Source organism: Euwallacea similis, chromosome 10 (assembly GCF_039881205.1).
Source record: "Euwallacea similis isolate ESF13 chromosome 10, ESF131.1, whole genome shotgun sequence".
Lineage (NCBI taxonomy): Eukaryota > Metazoa > Arthropoda > Insecta > Coleoptera > Curculionidae > Euwallacea > Euwallacea similis.
In genome coordinates, this window is record NC_089618.1 from 2,200,296 (window position 1) to 2,226,638 (window position 26,343).

General features: G+C 37.6%; 2 protein-coding genes across 3 annotated transcripts; one reads left to right on the forward strand and one right to left on the reverse strand.

Annotated features, from left to right (window-relative positions):
• Window positions 1-704: 704 nt before the first annotated feature.
• Window positions 705-16,679, reverse strand: axed (axundead). 2 transcript variants are annotated; one of them, XM_066393759.1, is made up of 7 exons: window positions 16,478-16,534; window positions 10,862-10,937; window positions 10,347-10,466; window positions 6,960-7,121; window positions 1,774-2,035; window positions 1,449-1,720; window positions 705-1,393 (listed from the first exon to the last, which is right to left on the reverse strand). In XM_066393759.1, the coding sequence occupies exons 2-7, from the start codon at window positions 10,900-10,902 to the stop codon at window positions 1,126-1,128; spliced, it is 1,125 nt and encodes a 374-aa protein (XP_066249856.1). In that variant the 5' UTR covers window positions 10,903-10,937; window positions 16,478-16,534; the 3' UTR covers window positions 705-1,125. The 2 variants fall into 2 exon arrangements, with proteins under 2 accessions (XP_066249856.1, XP_066249855.1); XM_066393758.1 differs by lacking the exons at window positions 10,347-10,466; window positions 10,862-10,937 and having other exon boundaries at window positions 16,478-16,679.
• A 2,678-nt stretch (window positions 16,680-19,357) lies between these two features.
• On the forward strand, window positions 19,358-25,932 carry Psa (puromycin-sensitive aminopeptidase). Its single transcript, XM_066393723.1, has 13 exons — window positions 19,358-19,840; window positions 21,624-21,810; window positions 21,989-22,097; window positions 22,146-22,396; window positions 22,447-22,609; window positions 22,857-23,002; window positions 23,055-23,163; window positions 23,216-23,520; window positions 23,613-23,782; window positions 23,836-24,159; window positions 24,827-25,198; window positions 25,255-25,483; window positions 25,533-25,932. Exons 1-13 carry the CDS (start codon window positions 19,445-19,447, stop codon window positions 25,628-25,630), a joined length of 2,859 nt encoding a protein of 952 aa, XP_066249820.1. The 5' UTR covers window positions 19,358-19,444; the 3' UTR covers window positions 25,631-25,932.
• Window positions 25,933-26,343: the final 411 nt, after the last annotated feature.

The following is a 26,343-nucleotide window of genomic DNA, read 5'->3' on the forward strand; positions in this document are numbered from 1 at the left end:
TTCATAAACTTACGAATTGGCGAGGTAGCAGCCATCTGTAGTTCTATGACAGTTCCTTATAATCCACTATATCTTAAACGAACAAACACAAGTAATCATATGTCTGCACTATGTGTCATTTGACACGGCAACGTAGCAACCCTATTTTGTTCTGTTACCGATGACTTAGCTGTCAAATCATTGCAACGTTGCCAGATTTTCTAAAAAAATAGTTTAGGACAGCAACAGCTTTATCCAATATAAATAAGCATCGGTGAGGTACAAAGAGTTCGTTTAATCTGAGATATCGCCATCGACAGGGTGTTTGTACAAAATCTAACTTGGTCAATCTGCGTATTTTACCTATTTGATTGAGGTGGGATTTGAAAGGTATATGATATTTCCATTCTTAGTGTAAAGTTCGAACAATTTTTCACTTATTCCAACTGCGAATTACCTTCTTTGTTTGGAGATATAAATCCATGTAACTCCTGTAATATATTGAAAGATCTGCTTTTTTATTTTATATTTAATCTTTCATTTCTAGTAAAAAGTTAATAAAAAATGGAAAACAATCAGGAGATATTGGTTATTGTTTAAGATAATATACAGAGTGATTTACCGCGTTTAGCTAAAAAGTATAGTTTGAGTATTCTTGACTGAATGGCGGATGAATATTTCTTCTACTACCTTTATCTCCTGATCTTTAGGAATGAAAACAATGATTAAACAACATTGATTTACATTTATTTATCTAATAGTGTAAATACGTAAAAATCTAAAAATACAAAACTTAACTAGAAATACGTAAATAGACAATTTCTTAGTAAAACTCTTCAGACCTCTTTAAACTCAGTTTGATGATTTTGGAAGTCTGAAAGATATTATGGCAATATTTGCATTAAGGAACAAGAACAACACATACTTCTCCAAACTCCTCCAAAAAAACATCTATGTTTTTGTAAAAATAGATTTAACTTCTTATAACTAAAACCGAAATATTTGATTAATAAAAATCAACATTGAGCTAGACATTCAACATTGAAACAATAGTTAGGCCCCTAAATTCTAAAAGCAATCACAGAAAGGGAAAGTTACTAAAGCTTCGAGAGCATTCGAAATAGAAAGGCATGACACTTAGGGAGCTCAGTCGAAGACTGCTGTGAAGCAGGTGAGACAGTTGACGATTACTTTATCTTTGGTTGAGGAGCTCTCCTGTCTTATTTTGACTTTGGCATTCCTTTCGCGCGACATCTTGTGGGGGAGCTCCTCACTTGGTGTTTTCTTCTTTGATTTTTGCGCTATGTACCTCACAATCCTTTCATTGAGGTCCGAAGGGATGCCTATGCGATCCGGTCCTCTATGACCTTCAACGGTACGAGTACGAAACTCCCTTTTGGACATAAGACCGTACCTGGAGTTTTATTATATAAAATTGACGATTCAATGGGGTATAAATGGGGACTAACCTAGGGGCGTAAATGAGATCCTTAAGGACGGATTTAATGTTCGGATCCTCGTTCCCCACGAGGCCCTTTCTTAGACACTCCGCCTCTGCCCAGCTCATAATTGCACAATAAATCACCATTTCCCCGGTCACCTTAAGGGTGTCTCTACTGCATATATCCAGGACATCTTGATAATGCAGCTGCTTGAATTCTTTACTTTTCAGGAAATAATCGCCGTTCTTGTCGATTTCCAGCAGAATGTTATTTCTCAGCCGGTTCAGAGGCTCTTTCATCTAATCAAAACTTAATTAATTAAAAAAAATTTATGCTAAAGAAAAAAAAGTACCCAATTGTCGTTGCGCTCATGGTTGTTGTCGACCAGTGGCGGGGCTGAGGGCTCGAAGTTGAGCTGTCGGTCCGCCTCTGAGGGATGGATCCACTTGCTAATGCTTTGCAGGACCTCAAAGGTATTTTCTTTTTGTATTAGTCCAGGTAAAGTGTCGATATAGTGCTTGGCAAGGGGCACGTTTCGATTAACGAGGGCGGTTTCCATCAAGGCCAAGGCCACTACAGGGTTGGTCTGGTTGATCTGGTCTGCCATCATTGAGCTGTAATACAAACAAAGGCTCTAAAAGAGGTGGGGCAAGAAACAGTTTCCTATATTTGCTTGTTTAGTTCACTTTTGGAGGTGGTTCAATTTCTTCCTATTTTCCAAGATCATCCTGTATATAGAGTAGACACTCGATTCCATGAACAAAATAAAACAACGCATGTTCGCGTTAGCTATTTATTTACGCAAACAGGGGTTAATCTAGAGCAGAAAATAGATTACTTGATGACAAAAAAGTCTGAAATTTTAGTTTGTTTCTTAGGATTTGTAATTTTTTTGCATAAAGGCTGTTTTTCTTAGTCGTTTTAAACTATGAGGTCTGTGAAGTCCACATCACTATGTAGACGACTGTCAGTAAACTATAAAGCAAGACTGAGAAAATATCGGGCACGACAGTCGGGGAACCCCGTATCGAGCGTGACTGCCAAGGAATCCCAGGAAGTAGTTCCACCGGTAACGGAATCATTTATTCATGTTATACGGTGACATGTGATAGAAATGTGATTCACGTTATCCAGAGGTTTTCGTTATCCAATGTTCACGGCATCCAGTGTCTACTGTATTTTACTTTTTGAAGCCAAATTTTTAAGAAAATTCTTAGAATCCGAGATTTAATTTTTAACTTTTATGGGACTATGAAATTTTTCAAAGAACGCCCATATACATTTTTTAGATTTTTGAAACTGAATTATGAAAGAAATTTCTTTATTAGATTTGCAGCTGTAAATTTGACCTTGTTTGGGCGTTTTCGCATCCAATATCTTCCTATTTTTGAGAAGACACCCCGTATATTAATACATTTTTAGGACTTAATTCCTAATGAGGTTTAATTGCAATAAACTCAGTTTTAATGCATTTCTTGACCTAGTGTTATAAGGCGCCACTCAATGCTACTCTCTTTCGAAAAACAGCAGTTCTCAAAATCTTACCTTCAGTTACTGACCACCATGTATATTTAAGAATTTTAAAAACGCAGTCGCATTGAAAATATTTTAAAATTGCAAAGTGCAGTTGCAGGTCACTACAACTTGGCTGTTTGCCGACGAACACCATGAATATACAGTTATGGCCAAAAAAATAAGAGCGTCGTTTAAAAAATCTATTATAAGTAATAACATTTACAATATTTATTCTAAAAATATACAACTTGTTTCAAAATATTGTTCTTAACATGTACTATCTTATTTGCAATACTAGACTACAATATATTACAAGACACAAGAAATTCAAGAATTTTATCGAAAATTCGAGTGGTCAAAAAAATAAGAGCGTTTAGAAATAGCTCTCAAAACTAGAAAAAAACATATAAAAGAACAATAAACTAATCAAAAATGCCATAATTACAATATTATACTCAATATTTGGTCGGATATCCTTTCTGGGATAATACTGCAGCGCATGGTTTAGGCATGGAGTCTATCAACTTGCGGCAGACTTCTGATGGAATAGAATACCAGATTTCTTGGACATTTTTCCATAAAAGTTTCACGTTCGTTGTTTTTTTTTAAAGCTACACGACTTTTAAGAATTTTTCACAAATTTTCAATCGGGTTCATGTCCGGAGACTGAGATGGCCAAGGTAAAATGTCAATATTTTGAGAATTCAACCACGCTTTAACAACTTTGGCGGTATGCTTAGGGTCGTTGTCATGTTGGTAGATCCATTTCAATGGCAGATTTTCTTCGGCATAAGGCAACATAACATTTTGCAAAATATCCAAGTAAATTTCTTTTGTCATGTTTTTTTTTATCAAATAAATCGGACCAACTCCTTCATACGAGAACGAGCCCCAAACTTTAATATTGCCTCCACCATGTTTAATAGTGCAAATTGTATTTTTTGGGTTTAGTTGTTCATTTATCCGACGTCTCACAGTTACTTTCCCATCATTTCCGAACAAATTAATTTTGGTTTCGTCCGAAAAAAGAATGTTTTTCCAATGCACACGATTTAAATTATTTTTTGCAAATTCAACGCGACGTTTAAGATGTATTTTATTTAAATAGGGCACTTTTCTCGCAATTCTACCATTATAACCGAACTGCTGCATTCGTCTTCGAATAGTTCTAGCACTAATTGGTAAGTTGAAATTTTGTTTGGCAGCTGTAGACGTCAGAAAAGGATCTTTTGCCACTTCACGTATTAAACGAGCATCTTCCCTTACTTGTAGTTATACGTTTCCGGCCTCGGGACTCTGGTTTTTGCTGCATATCTTTTTCTTTTAATACTTTTGCCACAAGAGAAGGAGATCTATTAAGTGTTTCACAAATAAATGTGTAAGTTTTTCCTCGTTCGCGCAACTGTAAAATTATCCGACGCTCTTCACTACTGCAATGTTGATTGCGACCCATTTTACACAATTTTTAAACACAATATTACACACGATAAAATACTCTGTGTCTTTTATTTTCAAAGAATCTTAATTAACTAACTCTTAAAACATTCGGGTCCAGGGATTGCATCTTCGGCCATCTTTTGCTCTCGGTTGTTCTGTTTTGTTTACGATCATAACTAACAAATAAATCCCTCGTACCAGACTAAATAATTCTGTAACAGGATATGAACTGGTGTCTACAATATTTGGTTAAGTTATCAGTAACAAACGTAATTCACACACGAAACCATTAAGTGACGAAAATACTTGTATTTCTGATATGATTTATATCAAATATCCCAATATCCCTAAACGCTCTTATTTTTTCGACCACTCGAATTTTCGATAAAATTCTTGAATTTCTTGTGTCTTGTAATATATTGTAGTCTAGTATTGCAAATAAGATAGTAGATGTTAAGAACAATATTTTGAAACAAGTTGTATATTTTTAGAATAAATATATACAGTCTGTCCCAGATAAGGATGAACAGCATGGGGATCTCGGAAACGGTAATAGATACAAAATGGTTTAAATTGGAAAAAAGTTGGGCAATTTAAAGCAAATTAATAATCTGTTTTTATATCGGCGAAATTCCGAATGGTTACGAAGATATCCGGAAAAAAACGAATTTGGCGATTTTCGTTTTTTGCATATAACTCTTATACGGTTATAGTTAGAGGAATAAAAGTTTTACATTATTAAAACACTTTTTTGAGAACTGTTTAGCAGTGTTGCCAGTTTTCTTATTACATCCTTACTTTCGGAGAAAAATGAGTAAACTTTTGATTTTCATATGGGCGTGATATCAATTATTTATATTTTCAAAATCGTCATAAAATTCTCTTTTCAGCCATGTATTACATTTAATATTTTTCTCAGAAACTCTATGAGTTATAGCCATTACAGCATTTTTTGATAAGTCGGCCATGATTTTGACTTATAGTAATGGTACACATTAAATAAATGAATGCTGTGGAAACATCAAAATTATTTAAAAGTATAAATACATATATTAATGGTATTAGCCTAAAATTAAAAAAATAATTGTTTCAAATTATGTATTTAATAACAACAATGCAGCTAAACTTGGATCGAATCGAAATCTCAAATTATAACAAATGTTCAAATAAACCACCATTATTTTCCAGGCATAGGTAAGCTCTTTTCACAGTCGAATCCACACCACATGTTAAACCCAAAGCGATGTTGGTGTCTTAATGATTTTTTTAATCGTGGATTCTGTTGTGACCAATAATGAGTATTGTGTCGGTTAAAAATTTCATTGTTGGTTACCATGCTTTCATCTGTCCAAATTATTTTAGAAGGAAAATTTATATCATCTTCACATTTTCTTGTATACCACTCGCAAAAACTTCTACGCCTCACTTCATCACCTTGTACAAGAGCATGGTAAACTTTAAATTTATAAGGACGAAAACTGTTCTTTCTTAAAACACGATGGGCCGTTGACTTAGCAACACCAGTACGCATCTCAATATACCTACATGATGTTTCGGGAGTTTCTATAACAGATTGTAAAACAGCATATTGTATATCTTCGGTCAACTTCTTTTTGCGAGCATTTACAGGTTGTTTAAACGAAACATATTTTTTCAAATTAGACATCAGTCTTCTAAATATGGATTTTCCGGGTTGCTTTCTTTCCGGGAACTGATTAAAATACATATGTTTAGTATCTACACAATTTCTATGACATAATATGTAGCACGACAACATGTCAAATTTCTCTTCATTAGAAAAGCAATTTTGAGCCATTATTAGGCACACGTCAAACAAATTTAAGATTTTGCAATTTTTAAATAATTTTGACGTTTCCACAGCATTCATTTATTTAATGTGTACCATTACTATAAGTCAAAATCATGGCCGACTTATCAAAAAATACTTTAATGGTTATAACTCATAGAATTTCTGAGAAAAATATTAAATATAATACATGACTGAAAAGGGAATTTTATGACGATTTTGAAAATATAAATAATTGATATCACGCCCATATGAAAATAAAAAGTTTACTCATTTTTCTCCGAAAGTAAGGATGTAATAAGAAAACTGGCAACACTGCTAAACAGTTCTCAAAAAAGTGTTTTAATAATGTAAAACTTTTATTCCTCTAACTATAACCGTATAAGAGTTATATGCAAAAAACGAAAACCGCCAAATTCGTTTTTTTCCGAATATCTTCGTAACCATTCGGAATTTCGCCGATATAAAAACAGATTATTAATTTGCTTTAAATTGTCCAACTTTTTCCCAATTTAAACCATTTTGTATCTATTACCGTTTCCGAGATCCCCATGCTGTTCATCCTTATCTGGGACAGACTGTATATATAACTGTATATATTTTTAATTTTTAAAGATTAAATCGTAATCAGATTTGGTGATAACAGTATGTAATCCTAAACACATTCATTATTTCAGAATCATTTAAGCAGGGGACCTTTTGCAATGGAATGGCTATTGCCCTTCAAAATGGCATTTTTTTCTTCTCATGTTTTGGAGATAATTACTAAAACTACTCACGTGGCAACAACCCTGTAGGCCTCATCGGTCACCGCTCCGAGCCTTTTGAGGTCGTGAGGTACGCTCTGACCTTCCGCAGATTCAACTGGCCTCTCCAGCTCATCGTTAGGGTCATGGGCAACTTGCACCATCGCGTCTCTTGTAGTTCGGTTTCTGGTTGGTCTGAAAAATCACAGATTTTATATCACAGCAATCTTGCCAACGAATGTCCAGTTAATGATTTCTGGCTGAAGGTTTGATATTTGTATTTATACCAGTTTATCATATTATGATAGAGATCAGTGCCGAAGTGGTGGAAATCTGTATATCATTTATCGTTAAATTAGCGCTTTGACCATTCAATTATCATTGTTATTGGGCACGAGACCTGATGTTATATACAAAAAATGAGTAATCGATCGTGTTATGCCCGAATTATATGAAAAAAATTAATTTTATGATGCAACTATTTGAAATTATGATAGGAAGATAACAGCACTTGTCAATTATGAATATTTTGCAGTTGCGGAAAAAACGAATAAACAATCGATGAATGAGTAATCCACTAAAAAGTTTTGTAAGTAAGCGCATGCAACATGGCACTGTAGGCTACAGCCAATAGATGTAGAGGGAAAAACAAAAGCCAACCGCGGAGTTGCCACATCACATGTTTCTACTGTGAATCACTTGATCTGATTTAACGTCCATTATTAAGTGGACATTGATGGCAGAGAAATTGGAGAATGAACTTTTCGAGCAAACATCATAGTTAAAATGTCAGCCATGGACAAGAACAAAAGCGAAAGGGACGCCACCACTACTTAAAATTTAACTTTGCAGTTGATTTTATAAGGATTTTAGGTTGAGATGTTTCAAGAATTTTAAAAAGACAACTTCGGACACTTTTTTTATGTTTTAAGGAAATTTGAGATTTTTTTTGGTGAACATTGGCAACATGGTGCAGCCAATACCATGTCAATGCCATCTCAAGTTTTACTGGTGTACTTCATTAATTTGTGCATAAAATATTTCCTGGAAATTGATGGTAGATATTGAGGCGTACAGAGAAACAACGTCACTGTTTAAGTGACAGCCAATTAGAGTTTGTCTCAAAAGAAAATAACAGCTGATAAACGCGGGGCTGCTACACCTTAAGTTTGTACAACTACCAATTGGGCTGTCACAAAAGAACAAAAACGCGATGCTACCACATCTCAAATTCTACTTGCACACCTGACTAATATTTTAGGTAAACCATTTACTCTGGGTATTGCTGACAGATCAATTAACGCCATTCCTCGACCAATGTCAATGTGATCGCGTGGGTTTTCATTAGCTTATATATGTAGAAGGGCCCGCTTACCTTGGCTACTGTAAGCTGCGTAGAAACCCTAATTAGGACAACTTTTTGTTTGTTATTACACATTGACAACGCTTTGTCGGGTCGTTCGGTAATATTAGCAATAATAATTAGCGCAAATATGTTTAATAAGCCGATGCCTTGGCAATAATTACAGTCGGTAGTTAGTACATTTCCCGTATCTTCACTACCTAACTTATCAAGGCAACAAAAACACTCTTTCACCTTCAGGACAAAAAGTCTAATTTTAGCGAATCTATATTGGTCCATTTCACAACAGCCCGTCTGGATTAAGTGGAATTTCGACAGTAAAATAAATAAATTTAGTCCAGCGAATCTGGATCTGGAGGTTTTGCCGGCCCACTCGCTAATTTTGTATACTTTTTACTGAAAAACATTTGATTTGCACTAATGTTAACACTTTTATGTATTTTACTTAGTCTTAAATGGTATTTACTTTGTTGGTATTAGTAGGTGATCAAGATAGAGATAAGCGGTTACTATTAAATTTCTTATCTGTTTAAGTATATGTCGGAATAGCATTTGATACGTTTTCCATTTTGGAGGAAAGGTATCTCTTTAAAAGCCAAAGAATGAAAAGACAGACTAGCGAATTCACTACCCCACGACCGCTCTTCTGCTCGTCAATCTATTAACTGCCAGTTCTTTGTCCCTGTTGTCTTAACTTTCCCAGTTCTGGTGAGTCCTTCAGAACCATGGGAAAAGTACCTGCTAGTCCCTATTACAAAGGAACCAATAGTTTAGTGTCACCCAAATAATTAGCACACATGGCCACTTAAGAGCGTCGTGGTATTAGTGACCTCGCTCGACAATGCTTTTTCTTAAGAAGGCTGTTAGCCTGCCCTTCATCTTATTGTCTCTTCTAATATTATATCTACAGAACTTACAAACTAATAAATCTCCGACATATATAATATTTGTAACATATAAATGCAGTAAATGGGAGCTTGTAATTGTTTTTTGTTGGTTTTGCAGGTCGTCTATATTTGCTCCATCTCGGATACTTTTTGCTGTAGTTGAATTATGAACACAATGAGATAATTTGCGGATTTTGGAGGGTCAACGGCCTTTATGGTTTTTGTGATTAGTATGTCCAGAAATGTTTTCTTGCTTTCAGATTTTTCTTAGCTTTATTTTGAAGAATTGATAATGATTTTTATAGACCTGGGTTTCCCGAGACGTTCACGTTGAGGAAATTTTTGAATATTTTTTCGAGATTGTCAGAATTGGCAATAATTGTTTTTAAGATTCTTAAGATAGCTTTTTGAAAGTTTTCATTTTTACAATTTTCACGTACTTTCAACAGATCTTGACCAATTTCTTGATTTTCCTCTTAAGATTTTTTGGACCGCCAATACGCAATCACAATTTTACACGAACTATTAGTAAATATTGGGAGATATGGCACCGCAGCGTTTTACCTTTTTTCTCCTGGGAGACACCACCATTCACTGATACAATGTTGCCTCTGTTTGTGCTCAGATATGGGAGGGGGGGAGGTCACTAAACTTTGAATACCATCAATAATTTCGCTTAATAACTAATGAAAATTCGAGGAGAACTTTATAAATTCCAGCTCAAAGAAAAACTAAGCGGCTCTCGAGAATCTAGCAATTTACCTAGCTATCTAGTTGAGCTTTTCTTGTTGGAAAATCCCAAACATCGCTTGAGTTATTTGGCGATCAAGCATGACGAAAATAGGTTTTCACGATCTGGAAAACATGGCTTCCGTAAGGCCCAAATTACCAGAAAATCGGACAGTGTGTTAAGCAGTTCTTCATTGTTATTAGTATGGAGGCCCCCCATACTCAGTTTAGCTTTCAGGAGAAATCCAGTTTCCCATGAAAGCCACGAGAAATTTTTCTTTTAAAAAGCATTTACAACGTACATTTTCGATACTAGTCCTCTGTAAATCATTAGGGATTATGAAGATCACTACGTGCGTCACGTATAGCAATCAAAACTTGCGAAATCCCTAAGATAGGCTGGGGCCAAATTGCTTTTTAATCATTTTTATTGGTACTTACAGATCACTGGGAGTCGCCCCTTCTAGAGGAATCCTGGCCACCGCTTCAGTCTCATCCACCATAAGGGCTACAAAAGCACTACAACAACACGACTCTTGAGCGGTAATTACACTACAATAGCTTAAGCCATAACAGGGGATTAGCAGGAACATCTATTCGAAGCGTGTTTAATCCCCATTCCTCCAAAAATAATTACGGTGGTTATAGATAAATTTTCAAATTGTTTTACAATGACCCCTCCCTCCCCTCCCCCCGTAAATCGTCGCATTGGTAGGGAGGGATTAGGGTTTATGGAGACTAAAGCGCTTCTAATACATATACTATATATATAATATAATAATTATTGCCTTACCCGGTTAGATCCATAGTGGCTGAGCTCACACCCGCAAATATCACGCAGAAATAATTTTTTTTTTTAAGGTCGGCAGTAAAACTGCGGCCATAAACAAAGAACTCATTGCCGGACCAGTGACTCACTGAGTGTAAACAACGCTTTTAAATATGTGGCAGCTCACCTTTCATCCATAACTTTGTCACCCCTGGACCGCAAGACCATTACTGAAACTGAATGCCCCAAAGAAACGAGAAATCCTAAGACAGCAATAAACAATGCGTTTATTATAAACAAACTTAATTCATGGGTGAAATACATTCAGTGACTGTGGGGCATGGTCGTATACATATGTATAATAAATAATTGGGCAAGATCCTTATGTATACGTCTTCGTACCGGGGAGTGTCGGAAATATGTGTGTCTAAGCAAATTAGAGCTTTCCTTAGTGCCCTCAGTGGCGTCGACAAAAGAAAAGATTTGTTTTTATCTTTTTGTGCCAAGGAAACTTCTAGAACTTTCCAGTCCACTCCCCTATCGACTTCCCTTGAAACGCACCTTAGCTGCAGCCCCGGTACATGACCAACTGATTAATAAACATGCGAGGCAATTACAAAGTAGTAATCTCAATAGTTGATTTTTTCACTTCTTCGTTATGGGATATTGCCAATTATTCTGAAGGTTTCCCAGCTTGGGCAATGCATTCTGAGGGATGTATCATCGGCTTAATAATAATAATTCACGCCTCAAGTGGTTATCCACACGAACATCATCGACACCACATCTATCACACCTTGACACTCATTTTGTCTCCCAAAAATCTTCAAATGGGACATTTTTTGGTACCGCACTTCCACTCGGGTTCTTTGTTCGATTCCGAAGTAGGCCGCCGTCATGGTTTATTGGCACTTTTGGGATGGTCCCTTTTAATAACCTTATTACTCGCGGCGTTGATTTTCCATTACAAGAAAAAATTGATTGTTCTAATTATTGCTAAACTCGGTTGTTGTTGATGGAAGTGCAGTCGCGTATGTTTCCTTCGCATAAGCCGGGAAGTTGGAGTGGTGCAATGGGCTGTTTTGAAATTTGATGATTCGAAACAAGGAAGATTCCAAATCATAAATCCGTAGTAAGTCAATCACAAGTGTTTTGGCCCATTGCCAATAAAATCGAATGTAGCAAAGAGGGATTTCTAAATCTGTAATTGCAGACTTTATCCCGAATTTTCTATCTGAAAGACCCTCCATCTGCTACACCATCGTGTCAGTATCTCCTACACTTAACTGAACCAACTACTTCATCGGTGCAATAGATATTTCACATGCGAAGTAGATGCGTGAAGTACTAGCAGATACTACTTTTCATGTATACGACTCAATGATTTAGGGACAATCTCAACCCTTTTTCTATTTGAGCGGCAGTTGAGCACCCGGACAAGTCTTCACTTATTTCTTAATTTCCCCATTGCGATGACGAATAATTGCCTAATGCCTGAAGTGAGAGAAGCGCAACGAAGAAAGTAATCGGAGGTACCGCAAACTTATGGTTTGGAGAAATATAACCGGACTGATCCAGACCAGCAAACTCAGGAAGCAACCTACGAGGTACCTCGATAGTTTACTAGACAGACTAGTGTCCAGCCACTCTTGGAACTGTGGTGCACGTAATTTAGTTCAGGTGCTAATTGTTAGTACCTGTTTTACGTTATTAATAATTAGTTTATTTATAGGTGTATTATAATCTGGTTGTTGTCATAGGTAGGTCTGGCAAACCACCAATTATTATTATTTTTTAGAGTATTTTGTGAATAGTTACTTTTTGTCAAATTAGTTTATTTAAGTAGTTGTCAAGATTAAAATAAAAGAGTTCCTTACAACATTCGCGATCATCAACATCTTTTAACCACACAAGGACAATTGGTGACCCCGATTCCGAACTCAACGCATCAACCCTCTAGAACACAAGCTATCTCATCCAATCATGCCACGTTCTAGAACCATCCAGCCAGAAGCTAACGTCATCGAGCCCTCTATGGATCAAGAAGCTAGAATCTTCATTAAAGCTCCACCATTTAGTAGAACAGATCCAGAATTGTGGTTTTCTCAATTGGAATCACAATTTTTTATCAATGGAGTGACTTCAGACGACTTGAAATTCCACACTACTATCGGAATTATGGACACAGAAAGTTTGATTTGTGTTAGAGATCTAATTATTAAACCTCCCATGAACAACAAGTTCCAAACCCTTCGTCAAAAGGTATTGGATGCCCTCGTGGAATCACAAGAAAAAAAGTATAAGAAACTTTTATCTTAAGTATTTTTTTTAAGTATAAGAATACTTCTATCCGAAATGAACAGTTTGGGAGGCTCTTCACTTCAAGAAGAGATGTTGAAAACCCTTTGGATGCAGAGATTACCTCACAATATGCAGACCATTTTAACGACATGTTCCTTACCATTATCAGAAGTGGCGAATATAGCAGATAAAATTGCTGATATAGAGTTTTCCCAAGTTTCCCAAATCAAATCAGAGATATGCACAAGCAGTCCCACAGAAATCAACAAAAATACATCTTCAGAAGAATTCAAACACATCACTAAACGTTTGGATAAATTAGAGAGGCAAATCAGATCCCATTCAAAATTAAGATCTTCTAAATTTCGACGCAATTCACCCAGCAGAGATCGTCAAAATTCTTCATGGTGCTGGTACCATCAAAATTACCAAGAAAAAGCTCGCAAGTGTGTGTCTCCTTGTGATTACAAGAAGGAAAACTAACGATCGCGTCGTCGTGGGCAGCAGACGGCGCGGGTACAAAGGACTGCCAAGTGAAGATCTCCACGAACACCAACGAAGATAGACAAAAAAACATTAATATAATTAGTCACAGGTTAGTTATCAAAGACCCTTTAACTGGTATTCATTTCCTTATAGATACTGGTTCTGATGTTTCGTTGTTACCCAAATCTTTTCAAATACAACAAAATCAATCTCAATACACCTTATTTGCGGCCAACAACACATGTATTTCCACCTTCGGGACCAAGACTCTTACAGTTAGTTTAGGTCTCCGAAGAACGTTTACATGGAATTTTATTGTGGCACAAACAAATCATGCGATTATTGGAATTGATTTTCTTCACTATTTTAACATAATACTAGATTTGGGCAGTAAACGAATTATCGACAGCACAATTAATCTGACAAACAATGGTAAAATTTCTTGTCTTTCTACATCATCAGTTCATGCAATTCCTTCTTCATGCAAATATTTTGACATTTTGGTTCAATTTCCAGAAATTACAAAATTCTCATCTACTCCCTCATCACTAAAACATAGCACCTCTCACACTATTCTCACAGAAGGTTTTCCTATTTCTTCCAAACCTAGACGCCTTTCAGCAGAAAAGCTTAAATTGGCAAAACAAGAAATTCAACACCTCATTAACTTAGGTATTTGTCGTCCTTCAAATAGTCCTTGGGCCAGCCCTCTACATATGGTTCCCAAGAAAAACTCTTCCGATTGGCGACCGGTTGGAGACTATCGCAGACTCAATTCAATTACTGTGGTAGACAAATACCCAGTCCCCAATTTACATGACTTTTCTTATTTTCTCGAAGGAAAAACAATTTTTTCCACGATTGACCTCATCAGAGCTTATCATCAAATCCCAGTTGAAGAGGAATTCATTCCAAAAACAGCCATAATCACACCTTTTGGATTGTTCGAATTTACAAGGATGCAATTTGGATTGAAAAACGCAGCACAATCATTCCAACGCTTCATCAATGAAGTACTTGGAGATTTGGACTTTTGTTTTTCTTATATAGATGATATCCTAATTGCATCAACAAACGAAGCTCAGCACAAAGAGCATCTCAAAACAATTTTCGAACGTCTCCACCAATATGGGTTGACAATAAACCTAAACAAATGTGTTTTTGGCGAACATCAAGTTCAATTTCTCGGATACCAAGTTTCTGAAAAAGGTTCTTCTCCTCTTCCCGAAAAGGTATCCACCATTTCAAACTATCCTCTTCCTAAATCAATTTCAGATCTCAGACGTTTTCTAGGAATGCTCAATTTTTATCGTAAATGTTTACCTCACGCTGCACATCACCAAAGTGTTCTTCATGACTTACACAAAAATTGTAAGAAAAATGACAAAACACCAATCAAGTGGACTGACGAAACTGTGAATGCTTTCAATGAATGTAAACACGACTTAGCAAACGCTGCTACATTAAATCACCCCAGTTCATCAGCCCCACTTTCTTTAACAGTAGATGCATCAGATTTTGCTATGGGAGCAGTTGTAGAACAAATGGTAAATTCCTCATGGAAACCCTTAAGCTTCTTCTCCAAGAAATTTTCAAAAACTCAATGTAATTACAGTACTTACGATCGCGAATTACTTGCACTGTATTCAGCAATCAAATATTTTCGTCATTTTCTTGAAGGAAGACCTTTCACAATTTACACAGACCACAAACCACTCATTAATGCATTCATTCAAAAATCTGATAAAGCATCTCCTAGACAAATGAGACATTTAGATTTCATTTCACAATTCTCAACCAACATACTTCACATAAGTTGCAAAAACAACATTGTAGCAGATAATCTATCTAGAATTCAAACCATTTCCTTTCCGAATTTCATAGATTACGATGAAATAGCAAAAGCTCAAACAACAGACCCAGAATTTCAACACATTTTTAGAAATCCTCAACTTACATCACTTACCTTAAAACAATTTCAAGTTCCTTACAACATTCGCGATCATCAACATCTTTTAACCACACAAGGAGAACTATGCTACAACGACAGGAAAAGGTATCAAAACTGTTATCGCCACCAAATAACCGATCCTAGACTCGTCCATCTCACCACCAATCTCAGCAAGGTGCTGCAACCGGTCAACAACTTGATTTAACAGGAGATGGCCGAAAGGCGTTAGTTAACACAAAAGCGTCTTCATTTCGAAAGCGGTTTTCAATGATAGCGGCTTCAGAAAAACCGCTATCATTGACAATCTCGTGTTTTCCACCAGTTCATGAGGACCACTGATTGTCCACATCGTGCAAAAAAGATTAGACCGGAACAACCTCAAGACGTTCAAGCAGAACTGGAAACAACCCAAACAGGTTGCATCTCTCCAGTACCTAAAGGAATTCTCAGAAACTGTATTTCAATTTTTATTGTAAATGCAGCGAAAACTCGAGGGAAGATGATCGGAGTGGAAGTCAAAGGCTAGAAGGCGTCAGCGATAAGCAACAGTGGTCATCGGGAGTGTATCACACAACAGACAAAGAAAACTTCTTGATTAATAGAGCTACAAGAGGAACCAATCAACCAGTGCAGAAGGTATTATGGCGTTTCATTAAACAAGCCAACTTTTGAATAGGTCGTCACCGAGCTTCCGAAAGTAATTGAAACAAAGCCGAAACAACCACCCTCAAGTTGACCTAGAAAATCCCAAAACATCTTGATTAAAGTGAGGGCCAAAGTGGGTCACGAGTAAATCAATACCTTGTACAATGCGGCTTGCAAAAGGGCAGGCCCTTGTTTACACATAAGAAAGTCCACTTCTGGTTTTACCTCTAAAATAAAATTTGATAAACTTAAGTTTCTCCGCAGTAGTGCTGTTGTCCTCCCTCCTACACCTCTTTGAAGTAATAATATTTAATTTTTCAAAAATAAGTCATAGACCTAAAATTGGATTAGACTCTAATCCTCTCACGGAGACCTTAAGGGTATGAAATATGAAACAAACGACAATCTAATTCTACTCACCCCTAAACAAAAGCAGGTCGAGGAGCAGCCATAAAGGGTCGCGCACGGCACCCGCGATCTATGCCAAACAAATGCAACTTATTCTACCCCTGCAGGCTACTTATTGTTTTTTCCGGACCCGTTATGGGTATGATCTCATAGCGCTGAGTTTCAGCGCTACTGCTGACTGCTGACCGTCGCTTTCCGCCGTATTTCGCGTCTTCGACGGACAGGCGCGGAACGTCGTGCGCCTTAATTTCGCATCGACGTCGGTTGTGACGTAGGCGTCACTCGCGAAACAAATGATTGGTGTAGGCTTAGTGGAAAATGTATACTAATTGTCTCAAATTCTATTGGAGTTTTGGGGTATTGAGTCGATTGTAGTAGATGTGTTTGTAAAACAGTTCTTTAGTAATTCTGGAGAATTTTCCGCAAATTTCAATATTTTGAAGATTTGATCTCTTTCTGATTAGTGATAACTGTTACTTCACGATTGAGTTAATTGAAAAATTAGGAACTTATTGAAGGAACATTTCCAATGCATAAAAAAGCCATGGACGTTTACGTTTTAATACTCGAGAATTAACTGAGACTTCTGGTAAATTTGCCACGCCAATGCCTTTTATGTAAGTTCATAACTTGAAGAACTGCAATAAGACTACCACTATTTCCCGCCGCCTAATTCACATATGAGGGGCGTAGTGTGAGGCAGAATTTTCAATCTATACATAATATAAAAAAATTGACAGGGGGAAGATGTAATACCTTAGACTCTATTGGCTTTTGTGCACCGAATACTGAATGCGCTTCTTACTAAATCAGATTTCTAATCGAGTTTATGGACAACATAATTGATGATCTTGATTTTATTAGACGAATTTTGAGTATCCAAAAGAGTTTTCGACAGTTCCCGGGCCGCAATAAGTAGTTCACGTCAAGAAGAACCTCAAAGCAAATCCGCCCTCGAGAACTCGCATTCGCAAGCATTAATCGATTATATACAATTATAACTCCCCCGAGGTTGATGTGTAAGCTTCACCTCCGCAGGCAGGAATTTATTTATTAAGCGATTTGCACTTTAAGTGAGTTAAACAAAGTTTACCTGGGTATATTTGAGGCAATTTTCCGATGCCTCAAAAGTGGGTTTTACTCCTCAAACTCAGTTTCGGTATGCTCCACAGCTCTACAACCACCTCCTTAGGTGTTTTAAGTGGTAAACTTTGTCTTGGAGCACTCTCTTGTCTTGCTGGCCATATTCATAATATAGAGCAAGAATTATTGAACTAATTACATTACACTTTGTCTCCGCCGCGACTCACGATAATCAATGGCTTCTCGGCAATCTGGTGAAGAGATAAAACGTGTATTTTGGATATTGAGGTTGAGGTGGTCATGGAAGAATTTTTTTTGCACAAATAATTGTGTTAGAGAATTTCTAGAATGTGAACCTTAGAGAAGTTGTTAATTTGTTCAATCTTTGAGCTCATTACTAGTGGTTAATGAATGCGACTCACAAGTGCTTCTCATTAATCGTTCGAGGTTATTGCCTCGCCCCAATCAAATGTTAAATAGTAATAAACTCGCGCATTTCTTATTTTTAAATAATAAAAGACATTTCTCAACCTTCACACACACGCTCGTGTTTCTCTAGCTTAAACAAGTTTGGGCTAAAGCCTTGTAACGGATCGTCTGTGCATTTAGACAATTGAACAGGATGAGAACATCCCTCATGTGTCCCTCATGAGTTTACTAAATTTGGTAACTCAGTAAAACCCTGAGTTAAGTTAAATGGAACGCTCAGTATATCCTATTTCTCATAAGTTCTAGAACATCAGAACTCACAATCGAGTTTCGAAAGATGAGAAGCTCTATACAACTCGCCCATCTCGAATTTAGATCCATTGCAAGTGACTTTCTGCCAGTTCAGGAAAACATGGAGAAACAGCCTATCACTTTCCAACTCGAATTTAGGAGCTTCGTACCTCATCGTCTATGAGTTTAGAAACATGGAAAGACTCAGAACAAATCATTTTAATTGAGTTTGCAATTAGCGAAATTGGCCTTGTATGAATTTAGACAAGCAACCTTCATGAGTTCCAAAAATGTCTAGTAAGTGACTTGTTGCACGGATCTCGATATCCGGCGCCCTTCTGTCCTGAATTTCGAAATGAGAGGATTGTTAGACAGCAAATGATAATATAGATACATCTCAGTGTTGTCCATAATATTCACTCATTCAAACTTATCTTTATTAGCATCAAAGCACTGCTATTACTCTGAATCTTTCTACCTCATTATAAGTGCCGCAAATAGCACTTAAATCTTTGTTTATAATATCTTATTGCAAAATCTTTCGAGATTCTAAATTCCGCTCTCTGATGCATTTCCGTGTGGCGCGTTTATTTTTGGCTTGGCTGAGAGCCATTTTGGAGTATCTAAACATTGCAAGGAAAAGGTCCCAAAAGTGGGTTAATAATGAGGCTATTTTAGGTGATAAATTTGTCCTTAGCTGAGATTAAATATATTAAAATTTGTCTTCCCTTTTCTTCTCTTAACAAGTTGCGAAAATTAAAATTATATTCTGCGAAAGATAAAAATATGAAAACAAATGATTAAAATAAAAATTAACAAAAAAAGTTGTTAAAATTTATTAAAAAATGCGTTTTACTGAATAAAAAATGTTTGCCCTATTTTGAAAATTATTTTTGTAATTCTCTAAAATATAAAATTTCTAATTCTTCTTAGCGGCATCTAGCGGGTCGTAGTCGTAACACTCCACTCGAGCTTAGTTTTCTTTAGGAGTCCCTTATAAGGTTTGCATAAACATTAACAGATAGCGCAACAACAAAGAAACTGAAGGTTGGAAAGTCATATGCTCAACCAATCAGCGCCCACGTTGAAGTTTCACGTGTTTTTTTCGCAGTTAACGGCGGTACCGGTACCCTAGCAGGGCCCCTGCCAAACCCTGATCAAAAACTTTCCATTTCAATGTCATCGGGCCTTTCCCGAGTGCTCTGGTGGACTGGTTCTCGTCGCTTTGCTGGCTCATTGCTAAAAAATCGATGCATTCGCGAAATTCGCACCCAAGTCCCGTTAGCTGCGCGTTGTTGTCGTCATCGTGCTATTCCCCCGCCCCGCGACCTTAGAGGTACCGGCCCCGTTGTCCGCCTGCGCCCGTCGTTCATTGTGTCAGTAGGCTATCGGTACGGTTTCCACAGCGGTACGGTTTGCGGGAGTTTTTCCACTGTTGATCAAAAGATGCCGGAAGCCACCAAACCCTTCCAGAGGTTGCCCCGGACCGTGAAACCGGTGCATTACGCGCTCAAGCTGGTACCCGACTTCAAGACGCTTACTTTCAAGGGAAGCGTCTCTGTGCACCTTGAGGTAGGTCCCATATGTATTTGTTAAATGGCAACAGCTGGAACACCTAACCTACAACTTTCCTACTGAGTCATTCTCTGGCTGGAAACTTCCTTGTGAGGTCTAGGTACTCTTTAGCAGCATCAAAGCAAAGTTGAAGCTAAAAGGACCTTTGATTTGGCTGTTTTTCCTATACCAAAGCATTATAAACAGTCCAGGCACTTATTACGAGTCTGGAGTACCTCCTCTACCCTCCTTGCGACCACAAGGTTCTTTGATTGGTGTGCCTCCTCTGTCATGAGTCTCTCCAGTTAATAATATAAAACACAGACATCGGACAAGAACTTACCAACTGTTCTGCCCTCATTTAGGGCCATAAGGTTCTTTGATTTACATATCTCTTTTACATCGAGACTCTTCAGTTAAGCAACCTAACATATAGGAAGTCTGTAAGAACTAACTTACTATTCTGTTTTAGTTAGGGCTAAAAGGGAATGCAATAATTCATTTTATCCTTTTTGTTGTTCTGATGTAAATTCTGTATGTCCCTAATCTAAATCCAAATTTAATTGAATTTAAATTTAAATCAAAGGTGGCTCAAGGTGGTGTGATCCTTGGATTTTCCCCACATGCCAAATTTAAGTTTTAAGGTGTCAAAGGGCAAATGAGAAGCTGTACCTTGTCTCAAGGTCAAAACTCTTAGGATTTAATGAAGTTTTAATAAGAGTAAAAACTTATTTAAATTATCTGTTAGATAAGAATTTGAAAAGAGTGATAATTATCTCAATAAGGTGTTTTTAACACTACTTGATAGTCTAAAATTAAGTTTTAAGTGTGTAGATTTCAGTGACATGTTTCCTCAAAATTGTACAGGTATATGAGATACCAAAATAGCTGTATAAATGAGTGTACTAATTTATAGAAAATATTAAAAATATTTAGAAAATGTAGAGAATCACTAGATATATATTAAAATGTGGAAACTTCCTGAATTTTTATTATTTGAAAATTTCACAAATTTAAGTATTAGTAATGAATTTTTAGAGTTGTTATTGGAAATTGCCCCATATGAATTATTAATAATACGCCACTGGGTACTAAACAGAATACTATTTACCGTTAGTGGTAAATCCCATTCAACATCCATAGATCATTATCACCTCTCTCTCAAGCACCCAAGTAGGTATGTTGGTTACTTTTATGGTGGGTTATATAAGGGTTTCAGTACTGTTACCGCCTTAGATTCTTTGGTACCGTTATTCACAGGGCGGTGTTGCCGCAAATTGCCCTGAGTGCTGTGTTGCCAATGGAATTGTTATATGAGGGGAAATAGTCTTCATGGTAAAATGATTAAAATAAGATTTTTAATGACTCTGAATGAGAGATAATTGCAAAGTAGGTAAATTTTGTGGCTATATTTTTGGTGGCTCAAATTCACCATTTGTCTAGTGAGAAATGGTTCTAACCAATTCAAGGTCTTATGGGTTGAAAATAAACATAGGGGGTCCAATCTTTTTACCATATTGGACAAATTTCTAGGTCAGGTTTCAGGAGTTTGTTTGATAATCCAGGAAATCCCAAAAGTATATTCCTAACTTCTGGAAAATTTTCACTTCAGAAATGTCCATGAGTTGATGGAAATTTTGTATGATATGTAATGATAGAAAATTTAATGGGAGCATTCGACATTTTGTGAATTTTAACATGATATTTGCTAGATTTATCCTTAAAGATAATTTTAGGTTACTAAAATATACCTGAAAATTCAATAAAACTCCTTTCAGTCTAATATAATTTTACTTTTAAGGTATTAGAATCCACGGATGAGATCCTCCTCAATGCCCTCGAATTAAACCTTGAAAGCGCCCAGCTGAAGGGCGACAAACTCTTCATCCCCAAAGAGATCCAGCTGTCTCACTCTGAAGAGACTGCCACCTTCAAATTTGACACCCATATTGCACCAGGTTCCTATACCTTAGATGTAACTTTTAATGGTAAGAAGTCAGTCAAAAGCCTTATTATCCTATATGACAGAATAAAACACACTTTTACGCTTCAAAGAATTTTATTTTGTAGAACCACAGGTTATTTGAAGTGACACTTTGAGAAATATATGTTTTTCAATGAGCGACAAAATATTATTTTTAATACACAAAAAGATTCTCACCTTAGGAGATATCAACGACAAAATGAAGGGCCTTTATAGGAGCAAGTACGTGAACGAGAAGGGGGAGGTAGCCTATGCTTTTGTTACTCAATTCGAGGCTACAGACGCTCGAAGGTACTAATTAGTTCCAATTCTTTTGCTGGATAATAAATTGGTTATTAGGTGTTTTCCTTGCTGGGACGAACCGGCCCTCAAAGCTACCTTCGACATCAGCCTGGTGGTCCCAAAGGACCGAGTCGCCCTCTCGAATATGCCAGTGAAGCAGCAGGAGTCCCAGGGGGAGCTGATTAAGTACAACTTCGAACGAACCCCTATTATGTCCACTTACCTGGTGGCTGCTGTTATTGGCGAGTACGATTACGTGGAGGACACCTCTAGCGATGGGGTGCTGGTACGGGTGTATACGCCCAAGGGTAGGAGGTTTACGGATTTTAGAGGGGGGAATCTTTATTTTGTGTTGCAGGGAAAAAGGAGCAAGGTTTGTTCGCGTTAGAGGTGGCCAGCAAGGTGCTGCCCTATTATAAAGAGTACTTCAACATTGCTTATCCCTTGCCAAAGATTGATTTAATCGCCATCGCGGATTTCAGTGCTGGCGCAATGGAGAACTGGGGCCTTGTAACTTATCGGTAAGCGATATTTGGTTTTATATATAATTGCGCAACGGTAAAAACAGGAATTTTTGCGATTGTTCCACGTGCAGATAATTTAATTAAAAAAGTAAATATGAGACACCTAAAGATAATATGTAATTAACAACTGTGAGTCCGCCACGGCTAGTACCGACAAGAGCTATGAGGGACACTACGAAAAACTATTGATTTATTTTAACATCTATCGGTTATATAAATATTATTAATAATGACATAAATGTAGGGAAACTGCTCTTTTGGTGGATCCTCAGAATACCTCAGCTGTCAGCAAGCAGTGGATTGCCTTGGTAGTGGGACACGAACTAGCCCACCAATGGTTTGGCAACCTGGTTACCATGGAATGGTGGACGCATTTGTGGCTAAATGAAGGTTTTTTCTCTCCAATCGAGAATTGGCAAAACTTATTTCATATCTTTTAAAGGTTACGCCTCTTTCGTAGAGTTCCTCTGCGTCAACTACCTCTTCCCTGAATATGACATTTGGACTCAATTTGTCAATGACTCATATATTCGAGCTCTAGAGCTAGACAGGTTGGGCATCTCATTATAATCAATTTTTTTATTGTTAATTGTGTTCCTTTAGCCTGAACAATTCGCACCCTATTGAGGTCCCCGTGGGCAACCCTTCGGAAATCGACGAAATCTTCGATGATATCAGCTATAACAAGGGCGCTAGCGTCATCCGTATGTTGCATCACTACATAGGCGACGAGGATTTCAGAAAGGGAATGCACAATTATCTGACGAAGCATCAGTACAAAAATACTTTCACTGAGGACTTGTGGGAGGCCTTAGAGGAGGCCAGCAAGAAACCTGTGGCCGAGGTTATGTCCTCGTGGACACTGCAAATGGGCTTCCCAGAAGTGTCAGTCACCAGTAAATCGGCGGGTGAGTACTGTAGCCTTCTTGGCGACTTGATTTACTTGATAGGGTCTCCAAGGCGTATTAATTTACATTGATCTGTTTTTTTTTGCTTCCAGCTGATGGTAAAGGGGTGACGCTAATGCTTACCCAAAGTAAATTCACAGCAGACGGCTCGCCCCCTCCCAAAGACTACCGATGGATGATTCCCATTTCCATATCCACTTCCAAGAACCCTCAAAAGGAGGTGGTATCCACCGTCCTCAAGGAGAAAAATACAGAAATTTTCGTGAGTTATTTCCATTTTCATCATGTCTCGTCCCCATAAAGTCAATTTTTCAGGTGCCTGAGGTGACCGACTCTGATTGGATTAAGGTGAACCCGGATACCATCGGGTTTTATCGCACCCGGTATCCACCCGAACTACTGGAGAAGTTCGTGCCTGCCATTAGGGACGAGACTCTGCCTCCGCTGGACAGACTGGGCTTGATCGATGACCTTTTTGCGATGGTCAAGGCCGGCCATACTGGGACCGTCGAGGTTCTCAAGTTTCTCAGAGCCTTCGAGGACGAGACAGACTATAATGTGTGGTCCTCGGTTAACAACATTTTAAGTCGCTTGTCGCAGCTGCTTGGTAATACTCCATATAGGGAGGGATATGATAATGTAAGTTTTACGACATTTCCACCATTTTGCCATTATCTTTTCTTCTTTAACGTTTCTATAAAAAAGGAACAATTCACCAGGCATTCACCAGGTTAGGTCACTTTTGCCGTTCTATAAAAAATGTTGCACGGATTTTAAGGAAAGTTTCATATCTCCTGGAATTTGTGTTGCCAGACTATGTCGCTTTCGTCGTTTTGAGAAATGCATTGTTCGTTTTTATCACATTTTCCTTGGATACAAAGCTTTTCGTTCCTTCGCCATATTGTCAAGTAGTTTTTCATATAAGAATTTAGCTAGTGTGCTGCGTCAATTTCTAGGATATCTATTTAAACGCAAAATTTGTACATAAAAGTTTTTAAAATGTTGATAAACCGATTTAAAAAAAAAGTGTTGTACGTGTATCAATTTTTTCTATATAAAGCACCTTTGCCGATTTAATGGAGATATCTAGGACGTTAATAGTGTACCGTTATCGCAAATTTGTTATATCTATTCATTTTTCAGTCTTATTTTGTTGCGCTTATAAACCTAGTCCTGTCGTCAAATTGTCGTTTTTCGTTAGACTTCTTTCCTTTAAAATATTCTCATGGCGCATTTGTCATTTAATAAATTTTCCACAAATTGTTGGAATTGCCTTGGAGGTTAAATTATTCTCTTTGACTTCCAGTATCAAAAACAATTGCTAAGCAAAGTGTACAGGCGCCTCGGTTGGAACAGTCGCCCCAATGAGACCCACTTGGACACACTGCTGCGCAGCTTAATTTTAGGGCGCATGGCTCTTTTGAACGATGAGTCAACGATCAAAGAGGCGAGAACAAGACTGAGGGAACATTTGGCGGGAACGCGAGTCCTTCCGGCTGATTTGAGAAGCGCTTGCTATAAAACTGTCCTGAGGGCGGGCGGAGACCCAGAGTTTTTCACTCTATTAAGGCTATACAGATCTAGTGACTTACACGAGGAGAAGGACCGAATTAGCAGGTCTTTCGGTGCGACGACCGACGAGCATTTGCTGACGCGCGTGCTGGAGTTTGCAATGTCTGTGAGTGATTGTTGTAGGTGTCGTTTGGTTTTGTGGGTCACGTAAGGGGGTTTTAGGACGAAGTGCGCTCTCAGGACAGAGTATTCGTAATTATTTCGGTGTCGCTGAACTCGAGTGGCCGCGATCTCGCCTGGGAATTCTTCAAGACCAACTGGTCGATTCTCAAAGAGCAATTCAGCGGCTTGTTTCTGCTAAGCCGGCTGGTCAAGTTCCTGACTGAGAACTTTACCAGCGAAGAGAGGGCCGCTGAAATCGAGACCTTTTTCCAGGAGCATTCAGCCCCAGGTGAGTTCAATTTTAAACGTTTTTTGCGGGTTTTTATAGCATTGTTTAGGGACTGAGAGAACCGTACAGCAGTCCCTTGAAACTGTGCGTCTGAACGCGAAGTGGCTGCAGCGGGACGGCGCTGCCATCGCCAAGTATTTCAGTTAGTCGCAAATCCGCCTACATTCTCGTCAGTACAACAGAAAGACTTTTATCATTCGTAGATGTTGAAAATTTAGGGTTTTTCGGGCAGAGAAACGCCCGAATTCACAGGTAAAGGAATTTAGACGTTTCCTCTCCGCATTACCCTCTTAGTTGGGTACTTAATAATAAGTTTTTGTACTTACGAAAATATTCTTTTTGTTGATTTTATTTCTTTTTACACGATTAATAATTATATGCCAGTTGCTTGTACCTACCTTACTTCTAGAAAGTTTAGTGTAATTGTAATTATACTGCTATTATAAAGATACCTGGATAGTTTTATGTTTCGTAAAGCGAACAGTTATTACCTACATCCTTTAAACTGAAATTGTACGCCTCCGTTTTTTCAAGTTGACCTAATCGTTATTGCGATACTGCAAATGCTGCTAAATAAAGTAATTTTTAACCTCCAAATTTTAATTGAGAATCATCTAACATGACTGGGGGTGTTTTTAAATTGTTCAACTTTAAGGTGGCCACACCACTCTATTCTGTTTAAATATTCATACAAGGTTTAGTTTAACGGTTAACGCAGCAATATTACATCTCTTGGTTTTTTTTAACATTTTGCTTTGTCGCCAAGATTTAATTTAAATCTGCTGCCAAAATGGGCGCACTTGGCACCATCTATAAGGCATTCTCGCAACAATTAGAAAAAGAAGGAATCCATTGCACCC